This window comes from Metopolophium dirhodum, chromosome 7 (genome assembly GCF_019925205.1).
Source record: "Metopolophium dirhodum isolate CAU chromosome 7, ASM1992520v1, whole genome shotgun sequence".
NCBI lineage: Eukaryota > Metazoa > Arthropoda > Insecta > Hemiptera > Aphididae > Metopolophium > Metopolophium dirhodum.
This window is the reverse complement of record NC_083566.1, coordinates 2,211,485-2,222,495: the sequence shown is the minus strand read 5'-3', so window position 1 is coordinate 2,222,495 and position 11,011 is coordinate 2,211,485. Positions and strand designations below refer to the sequence as shown.

The following is an 11,011-nucleotide window of genomic DNA, read 5'->3' as shown; positions in this document are numbered from 1 at the left end:
TAAAATTTGATGTTAATTTATCCGACTCAAAAGTTTCTGTAGTACTGTACCGTTTTCAATAAAAAGTTATACTAATATATTTGTTAAGACTTACAGGGTGTTAATGTTCTTTTTCAATCCCTATATCTAGGTAGTTAAAAGGTGTTAAAAGGTACCTAGCTTACACATGAATTTTTTTTCACCTCACAAAAAATGAATATTTCTTTTGCTTATTTATAGGGATACCATTGATTACATATTATATTACTATTTTAATTAGTAGAAATATGGTACCTGCAATTGTTTACAAAATATATTTATAAAAATTAAAACATCTTTAATATAGGCAACGCCGGACAGGACTGCTAGTCAGTGGTGTATATAGGGGAAGGCCCAGTGGCGGATCTACATACGGGGCAACATGGGGCAGTAGCCCCAGGGCGCCTAATGGACCAATGGGTTGACTCTATTTTCAAACAAAATTTAAGTGTTACTGTAGCTGATGCAAAAAAAGTGTAAAGTTTAATGTTGGCTGGTAGGCGGTAGCAAATTAATTGATAAAATAATCAAAGATAATATTATGTGTACATGTGTAGATTCTGGGATTCTGTAGTTACATATCTTATCAGTATTAGAGATTCTACATCTGAAAAAGCTATAACCAAAAATGAAGCAAATGGAATTTTTTTGGATTTAAATAAATGGAAACTGCAATTTTAGTTTTATTCTGAGGTGATGTGCTTGAACGATTTAACCTTACAAACAAGAAACTTCAATCCATTTCAATAGATTTAATAACCATATCAAATTTATATAGTTCTTTGATAAATTATGTCAAACAGTTGAAGAGTACAAGTAAATTTGAACAATATGAAAAAAAAAAACATTATTATTATCAAATGTTAAGGAGTATCATGAAAATAGAAAAAAGAAAACTTGCTCATGATGAAACAAGATTGAATGAAATAGTTCAAGATTCTAGAACTAAACTTCGATTGAATACTTATATTGATATTGTTGATCGCTTAATATCCGAATTATGGAGAAGACAAATTGCTTACGATGAAATAAATAATAATTTTGGATTTTTGTTTAACTTAACTAAATTAAATTCTGGTGAACTGACCAATTGTGCTAATTTATTACATAAAAAGTATAAAGCTGACTTACCTAGTTTATTTGCAAATGAATGTTTCCATGTTAAAGGCTATTTAATATCAAAACCAAAAACTGAACCCATGACTACTTGAAATGCAACAGTTGATCATTGAAAATAAAGTTCAAGAGGTCTTTTCATACATAGAAATTGCAACCAGGATGTTCTTAAGTTTTCCAGTAAGTAACTGTTCTGCTGAAAGGTCAATCTTTGCATTGAAACGTATTAAAAACTACTTAAGATCTAAATTAAATAATTACGCATTTACGCCATATTATATTATATTGAAGCGGTGTTAGTAAAAACTATCAAGTTTGATGAAGTGATTGACAAGTTTTCTTCAACAAAAGCCAGAAAAAATGCATCTAGTTTAAGGTTGTAATAAAATATTTGTCTATATATAAATTTATAAATGTATAATGTTTCTATCGTTCATTATAAGTTACTGATAGTCATTTTTTGAAAACATTTTTAAAAAAAGATATCCATTTAGGCACAACTGCAGTCAAAATTTTGGCGGTCCGTCTAGACATCCAGTTGAAATATTCTATACAAAGTAAGGGGGGGGGGGGGGTAACAAAAAAAAACTGCCCCGTGGTGAAAAATACTTAATCCGCCACTGAGAAGGCCCTCTGGGCCAGAGCCTATAGTGGAATTGCAGTTTCAATTAAAACATTGTATGTATTATTATTTTTATTACATGTTAATAGTTTTTCTGCATTATCAGTTGATTAAAATCGTTTTTGAGGAATCAACAAGAAAATGTTAGATTGTCAGGACTTTCTTTGATAACTGATTTTAAAAAATTTTATAATAATATTCATCTTAATATAACATTAAATACAGATGAAATATAATAATAGTTATAAAATAATATCTTTATTTGTAATGTGTATGTCATAATAATTTTAACCACCCTGCTCCCTAAAAAATGTTTAGTTATGGCTATGTTTGACTATATAGTGGTAAATTGACCCATATTGAAAATAATTTCTATACACACATCTTACTATAAGTATTTATCTTTATTTTTAATAGCACTACTCAATCATTTTTTATAAGAAAATCAAAAAAACAAAAAAACAAAATGTTTAGAAGCAAATAAGTTTTATTGTATTAATGTTATCTAAAATATGGGCACGCTGTTGCATAGATAATTTTCCACCCTAATGTTCAGAAATTTTGGAGCCACTACTACAAACACAGAAAGATAAAAGTTGTCCAGCGCAAAACAGTTTTTGCTATGTTGTACATTTGTAAGACAGAGACAACACATGCGGCTGTGACATCCTCTTAAGGGTTATGTTTTAAAGACATCTAACATAGAATCCGGTTGGTACATTAAATCATAACAAAAAAATGTTTTGGTGGGGACTGACCCGATCGCGTTGGGGGAGCGTCCCCTCTTTTACTTAATATGTAATAATAATAATTTGTTCAACTCAGAATAGTATAGGGCTTGAATTTCAATAAATTTAAAATATGGAAAAATATCTTGAGCATTGTGTGTATTTGAAACACATTTATAAAATTAATATCTAAAATAAAACACCAAATATTTATTTGCTAAAACTTTATTTGTAAGTTATGGTCAACATTTTATTTCTATATTAATAAATAATTAACTCCTATGCGAAATATGGGAATCCAGGTTCTGTTTTAACACTGAACAAATGGATATAGTAATGGCACATTGTTGTATAGTTAATATGATTAATTAAATAATCTTTATTACAGTTTATAAATTTGACATTTCTGAGTAGGTGTACAAAAATACCGCGATTTATATCCAAAAGTACAACTTTAAGTTTGGCATAAATGCAGTATAGCTACCAAAAATGTTTTTGGAATTTTTTTATCAAAATGAGTGCTTTTGCATGCTTATTTTCCATTTATCATGTAACATAGGTACCTATCAAATTGTATATTATAAATTATAATATACTATTAAATATAAAATGATGTAAATAATGTGGTACATGCCTACAGGTTATAATAATGTATAAATATCAATATTACCAATGGATATAGAGTATATTATTCAAAATGTGTGTTATTGCATTATGCTTCATTTTAAGGTAAATACTAAAAAAATCGTTCTAACTTAATTAGTAAGTTATAGTCAAAAAACTTCATGATGCCCGATTTTTGGAATAATCGTGTTCTTTTAATGAAATGTTGATATTTTTATGCTGAACGTGTTGGTGAAATCTGAATTTACCAATCTTTCTTACTTTTTTTGTTATTGTGTTAACATAAACCACGTAAAACCTAAAATTATTTTTACGTTGTTTATTTGTTTGACATAAAAAGTAACTAAGATTGGTAAATTTTGATTTCACCAACACGTTGAGCATAAAAGTACTAACATTTACAAAAAAAAAGTTTCAAAAATTCGTTTCCTAAAGTCTTAATGCTTATATAACACTATGCGGTACATGTTATTATAATTATTTAAAGACTTGGCCTTCTTGGCGCTCCTGACGGACAATTCCCGCATTAGATTCCATCGAAATACGACTAAAAAATGTATCAAACATAGGAAGTAACTTCCAGACTACATCGTATTATCTACGTCGTGCCCACGGCAGCTGACGGCTATATTTAATCGTGATGATGACCCATCCCATTAATTTATTTTGATTTTTTTTATCTACATCCTGGTGTAAACAGAATAATAATAAAATTGTTTTACGGTATCTGGTCTTTGGGTCTACGACAAAACAAAAAACAAATTTGTTTTGTCCATAGACACATAGATAATAATATAAGATGATATAATTATTATATTATCTATGATTTGCTATCTGTAAAATATTTACATTAATTACAATTTACCATACTCATAACTCATTACTCCGTGTTAACACTATATTATAGTAATAAAATACAAAATACAAATTAACTTATTTTTACTTATTAATTTAGATTACATATCGAAATTAATTATTGATAGGTATATAAAACAGTTGACTGTTGATTAGTAAATACTATTGCGTAGCATTCAGTTCATACTGTTGTAGTGTTGTGCAATTTTTGACGTACGTTCATTTTTTTTTTTTTTTAATACAAATGTGTCGAATAATTTTGAAATGCATAGATAACAAATTAAAAATATTTCAATCATGACTGAAGTAATCAACTCTGAGGCTTCATCAATATACAGGTGCGATACCTAATTTGTTGTCCTTATAGATCATATATATCTTCAATATAGAAAGGATATGTGGAGAGTATAATATTTCTTTATTACCGTTCTAGAGGGTGTTCTTTTTGGAGCTGGTTTCCTTGGAGCTCAATGTCGTGGAAATGTTTACAAGAAGCCGAACGGAAATTATTCGCATGTACTTTACATCAACCTTAACATTGTTCTTGTTTTATATTTCAATTTTCACAATTATTTTTAGTTGTCCAATCTCCATACCGTACTCGATATGTTAACCTAGGTCCAGTTGTTGAACAAGAAGATAAAATATGGACATTAGAAGTTAATACTGAAAAACGTGAAACACCTGTAGTTTTGTTACATGGTTTTGGTGCTGGTATTGGGCTTTGGTGTATGAATGTTGACAAAATATCAAATAATCGTAGACCTGTATATGCCATGGATTTATTGGGGTTTGGTCGCAGTTCTAGGCCAAAATTTAGTACAGACCCTGAACAAGTGGAACATCAATTTGTAAATGCTATTGAAAAATGGAGATCAGAAATTAAACTTGAAAAATTTATACTTCTTGGCCATAGTTTTGGAGGATATTTAGCTACTGCTTATTCTATACAACACCCTGAAAGGTATAACCACTAGTTATCTTGTCCAATTAGTAGTTTTTAAAATATTTTGTATAGAGTTCATCATTTAATACTTGCCGATCCTTGGGGATTTCCCGAAGAAAACAAAAATATTAAGAGCAAAATTCCTTGGTGGGCCAAAGGATTATTTTATGCTCTTAAATCATTAAATCCACTGTGGCCAGTAAGGTTTGCCGGTCCTTATGGTAAATCAAACTATTTTTATTTTTTTTAAATTAATAGGTTGTATAATAATATAAAGAATTTGTGTGCTTGTTGATATTGAAGGTCAATGGTTAGTGACAAATTTGCGATCTGATATACTGAAGAAGTTTGAACCTGTACTTGGAGAACAATCAACTGTGATTGGAGAATATATATTTCAGTGTAATTCTCAACGTGCAACGTATGTTTAGTTAATTATTTCAGAGTACTAAATAATATACATTTTTTTATTATTATTTTTTGATAAAAACATAAATATATTTCAGCTCTTTCAGTTATAGGTGGTATTGTAAAATCTAAGTTGATTGAAGGTTTTTATAATAAGTTAAAATTTTTAAGTGCAGTATTGCATTGTTGCGAATGCTCTGTATCTATTTTTATCGACACCGATTATTTCCAGGCTAGGAGTTGTGTCTAAAAGCTACTAGGAAAACATTCCTTGAGAGGACACCTCACCCGCATATGTTGTCTCCGTCTTACAAGTGCGTAACATAGCAAATTGTACGCTCAGCAGAACACATGTAGCTCTGTTAGTTTAAAAATTAGAGTGAATTGACCTCTTCTAAAATTTAAAGGTAAGATTATTATCTAGATTATTGTATGGGCATTTTATTATATTTTAATTATAAAGCCCATGAGGTTGTCTAGATAATAATGTTACCTTTAAATTTTAGAAGAGGTCAATTCCCTCTAATTTTTAAACTAACGGAGCTACACGCTGCTGAGTGTACAATTTGCTATGTAACGCACTTGTAAGACGGAGACAACATATGCGGGTGAGGCGTCATATGTCAAGTTTATCTAAATTAAGATCATATTCTTAAAAAGACACTATACCTGATGTGTTGTCTCTAAAGCAAATCTAAAAATCGGATTCTTACTACAGTTTATTCATAGCTGATTTACATATTGTTGAATTTATGAAAGATATTAGCCTAGAGCAAGCTATTATAAGAATTAAATAATTAATTTTTTCAAATTCATATTATTCAGTGAATATTCTCCTCTTCAAATTTGATAATATCTATGCCCTAATATTAACTATAAGTAAACTGTAGTAATAATACAGTCATTAATTTGTTGTGTAAAACAGAGACAACACGTGAAATTGTAGCGTCCTTTTAACATTGGTTACTTAGTAAGTACTAAATGTACTAACGATTAAAATTATACTAGTATATTTATAACTATTTGCAAACTTAGGTTATTTTTATATTTGGAGTGATATTGAACAATTTATATTCATAAATCCCCTTATATCTTATAATAATGTAATAAAGGTCTATATTATATTTGTTTTAGGGGCGAAAGCGCTTTTACTTCATTAGTTACTGGTTTTGGTTGGGCAAAAAACCCAATGATTAAACGCATACATATTTTAGATAAAAGAGTGCCCATTACATTTATTTATGGACAAAACACTTGGATGGATCAAAGTATAGGACAAAAAATTAAATTAGAAAGAGAAAATAATTTTGTTCAAGTTGAGGTAATTTATCTTAGCTATTATAATTAATATAGGTACTTTATTAACAATAATTAATATTGGTTTTTTTCATGTAATAGACTATACCGAATGCAGGTCATCATGTTTTTGCTGACCAATTTGAAGTATTTAATAATCTAGTTGATAAAATATGCAAAGAAAATGTGATTGAAATTGAAGAAAAGTGAAACAAAAAATAGTGTTACTACAATATTGAAATTTAAGATATACGTTACATTACATTATTTATTTACATTAAAAAACAAAATATTATACAATTTTATCTAAGTCCATATCATCATCATCTGACTCCAATGGTTTTACTTGACTCATTAACAAAAATTTATCAATTTTATCTGTGGAATCTTCATCCATGTATGTAGTATACGGTTCCAACGTTCCACTTTTTCTTTTTGTCATACGTTCTGTAATAGTATCCAATCGACCCTTCAATTTTAGTAGTTTCCAATGGTATGATGACATATTTTCTAATGGGCTCATGTTTAGACACTAAATATTTGAAAAATGACAATAATTAGTTTACAACGAGAACTGCCATTATTTCAATTAATGGTGCCTAGAACGATGGATGTGTAATAGTTAGCATTGCACTGGAAGCACAGATGCAAATATGCAATTTACAGACGAATGCATTTTGATAAATCCTTTTGTGTTATCATTATTTATTTGATTGGTTTGGTTTATGGATTAAATTCCTTACCTCGCCAGATTCCATTTTAGAAACTGTATCGGCTATACTTTTTCCTTGTAGAATGTTGTTTGTAAACGTAGTCATAACTATTATAATTAATTATTAACTAGAACTGTGCAGTTTATACTGTATAATATTATAATAACGTAAAATGTTCTGTACTTTTAACTTCTAATTTCTGTGGTGTATGCTGAATATTGTAAATTTGTAAACAAAATGCGTGTTTTTGCGCTTAACCTAATGTAACCTGGTACATTTTATAAACAAGTCGTATTCGCTGTGTTGATAGCGGTGTTCAGATATCAAAAACACGATAACAACGTTCTTATCACTCCGGGAAAACTGGGGTATTCATGACGTTATATAAAAAAAATTGTTGGTACAATATTTTTGATTTTTCAAAGGATCACTGCTAAACCGAGTTAGTGGGCTGCGACATCAATTCAATACATTTCGTAGTTGGTTTATTTTGTCATGGCCCAATCCATTGATAATATTGGATACATATTATATATTCTTATATTTAATATTAATATTATCTATGCTAGCGTAAAACACGTAAGTTCTATAAAGATGTAATATGTAATATATGATATATCATGTAATAATTCTGTGAAGTTAACCTAACCTCTAGAACAGTGTCCATTGTTCAAGTGTCGCTAGACTACCACAGAAAAAAAAATGGTACCGTAATATCATATATATAAATAAATAAAAATAGGTATGTATCGAACTGTCGTCGAAAATATGGGCTCCTGGAATACTTTAAAGTGCCAAGATGTGGTGTCACTTTATCTTCTCTACATCGTGGTCCGTGCTTAAAAGTTTAAACATTCCACCGAAACCACTGAACGTGTACAATGCTGAGACTTCAATTATTGTAATTAATATTCTATTTGCGATTCCAAGTGGTTTCAACTTCCAAGCCCCAAGGTGGATATCACGGACTATATAATATTATCTTATATGAATAGTTATATAGAGTAGAGTACGTTTAGTTAGAGTTAGAGTAGAGTAGAGTTGATTTTGTTATCCTCGTAGATAAGCATTATTATCAGTGGAGTTAAAACAACCTACCTATTTTTTCGGGGTTAAAGAGTTAACCCGGAGTATAACAACTCTGCGTGACTGCGTTACCGAAGTCCGAACGGTAGTACAGAGTTAACTCTGCGTTACCGAACGAAGTTGGGTAACTATTTTTTTATAGAGTTAACTAGAGTTGAGTTTTCTAACGAACCCCATGGTGGATAATTGGATGTATTAATCACATATATATATTATATAATTGTATTGTAATTGTATTATAATTGTATATTATATCTGTGGACTGTAATCATAATATAATATTAAATTGAACGAAGATTATACGTGGTATCCCTTATCACTTTTCATATCTATCTAATTATGGCGCCAACATCAATAATATTGACTATTGATAGTAAAAGTCACTAAAAGAAGCTAAATTATATTGTTTCTCTGATATGAATAGGATAGGACGGAATGACGGATATTTATTTCAATATGTTGTCTGTATCAACTGTCGAGCATTCGTGAGTCCAGTTGTATTTTTTACTTGTTAGCTTCTAGTTTCTATAGGTTGAAAGTTGTAGTTTTAAGTTTGGAGTTATTCTGAATTATGGTTGTTCAATACTAGTTGTCCAGTTATTGTTATTTATGTTATTCATTGTTAATTCATTTTGAATGGTAAGTTATTGGTTATTGGAAAACATTTAAAGATTTTTATATTCCTTATATTGATATTACAGAAATGGAAATTACTGAAGTATTGCCAATAAAATCTCTAGAAGAAGCATTATCATGGAAGCCATTGTCTGAATCTCTTCCCGTTATACATTTGAAGGATCGTGCTAATTATTCTATTAATGGCAGAGATTATAAATGTCATGAACGTTTCTTAACATCAAAAAGGTTGCATAATCAAGGCCTTCCAAAAACACTCATATGTCATGACATGCAAGGGGGTTATTTAAATGATAGATTTGTAAATGGAACTAAATCTAGTAATGAGTATACCTTTTATAATTGGTCTGTAATAGATACATTTGTTTATTTTAGCCATAATTTTATAACTATACCACCAATTGGTTGGATAAATGCAGCCCATAAACACGGTGTTAAAGTTCTTGGAACATTAATTACAGAATGGACTGACGGAAACACTTTATGGTTACAAGTATTTAGTAATTTAGAAAAACGAGACATCTTAGTAGATAAGTTAGTGGAAATATGTAAATATTACAAATTTGACGGTTACCTTTTTAATGTTGAAAATGAATTAGAATCGGAAAACATTGAGAATATGATAGAAACAGTAAGCTTATTAAGAACTAAATTGAAGACTGCAATAACACATTCTGAAGTTATTTGGTATGATTCTGTAAGTATGGAAACCGGAAAACTTATTTGGCAAAATCAACTAAATAATCATAACAAATTAGCATTTCAAGCTTGTGATGGTATATTTCTTAACTATAATTGGAAAGAAGAAGATCTTGCAAAATCTGTTGCTAATGCTGGAAATAGAGTTATTGATGTGTATGTTGGAGTAGATGTATTTGGTAGGAATTGCATTGGAGGCCTTGATTCTTACAAATCATTAGAAATAATTAGAAAATATGACTTATCTGTTGCAATTTTTGCTCCTGGTTGGACCTATGAGACATTAAGTGATAAGAATAAATTCAATGCAGTGGAAGATACATTTTGGAGAAAACTTTACCCATTTTTGTACGTTCACATTCCTTGTACTTTACCATTTACTACATACTTTTGTCGAGGTTATGGATCAAAGAAAATTGAAAACTTTGTTTTGTCTTCTTTGGATGCCTGGTATGATTTATCAAAACTAAATTATCAACCATCTGTTCCATTATGTTTACAAGATGGTAACTTTCCTTGTAATTCTTATGTTGATGGTGAAGCAGTTATAGGCGGCGGTTGCTTAAGACTAAATGGTAACAATGAAAACACTTCTTACCATAGGATATTTGTTTGTCATTTTGAAGTTAAATCAACATTATATTTTGAAATAACTGTTAAAGCATTAAAGCCCTATGACTCCCACAAAATATTTTTGGGTGCATTAGATCCATATGGAATGCCATATAAAATGGAGTTTGGCGTTCAGGGGGATAATAATATGTTTTTCAATAATTGCGATGACTACAGCTGTATTATTCCTGACTCTAAAATATATAACTTGACATTAGAAAATGGATGGTTATTGCATAAATTAAAGTGTGAAATGGTTGGGACAATAGTAGAAGTTGCTATTGAAACTGAAGAACCCTTACTTATTGGACATCTGTTTATAAACGATGGCAGTAGTTCATAAATAATATTGATTTATATTATTGAATGATTTAGTATACCTATTAATTTATTTTTTGTTAGTATTTTTTTTTGTCATGAAAAATTGTTCATCACTTAATATATTTTATTTTGTTATTTTTTATTTACCTTATTGTCAAAATAAAATAAAAAATGAAATCATCAATATTTGTACTTTTAAGTTTTTATATACACAAAGATAAAACGCTATTAACCAATTGAAACATTAAGATTAGATAGCTTATTTTACTATGTTAGATAAGCCTAATTGTTTAGTATTATAGGTGTCATTTTTTTGTTAAACATTAATAAA

The 11,011-nt window shown here is 29.3% G+C and overlaps 3 protein-coding genes across 3 annotated transcripts; 2 read left to right on the top strand and 1 right to left on the bottom strand.

Annotated features, from left to right (window-relative positions):
• The first annotated feature begins 3,738 nt into the window (after positions 1-3,738).
• On the top strand, positions 3,739-6,913 carry LOC132948018 ((Lyso)-N-acylphosphatidylethanolamine lipase). Its single transcript, XM_061018250.1, has 7 exons — positions 3,739-4,301; positions 4,397-4,479; positions 4,543-4,927; positions 4,982-5,130; positions 5,213-5,330; positions 6,452-6,638; positions 6,716-6,913. The coding sequence occupies exons 1-7, from the start codon at positions 4,261-4,263 to the stop codon at positions 6,821-6,823; spliced, it is 1,071 nt and encodes a 356-aa protein (XP_060874233.1). The 5' UTR covers positions 3,739-4,260; the 3' UTR covers positions 6,824-6,913.
• LOC132948019 (uncharacterized) lies at positions 6,864-7,628 on the bottom strand. Its single transcript, XM_061018251.1, has 2 exons — positions 7,357-7,628; positions 6,864-7,145 (listed from the first exon to the last, which is right to left on the bottom strand). Exons 1-2 carry the CDS (start codon positions 7,429-7,431, stop codon positions 6,906-6,908), a joined length of 315 nt encoding a protein of 104 aa, XP_060874234.1. The 5' UTR covers positions 7,432-7,628; the 3' UTR covers positions 6,864-6,905.
• A 443-nt stretch (positions 7,629-8,071) lies between these two features.
• LOC132948017 (cytosolic endo-beta-N-acetylglucosaminidase) lies at positions 8,072-10,702 on the top strand. Its single transcript, XM_061018248.1, has 2 exons — positions 8,072-9,051; positions 9,114-10,702. The coding sequence occupies exon 2, from the start codon at positions 9,116-9,118 to the stop codon at positions 10,700-10,702; it is 1,587 nt and encodes a 528-aa protein (XP_060874231.1). The 5' UTR covers positions 8,072-9,051; positions 9,114-9,115.
• Positions 10,703-11,011: the final 309 nt, after the last annotated feature.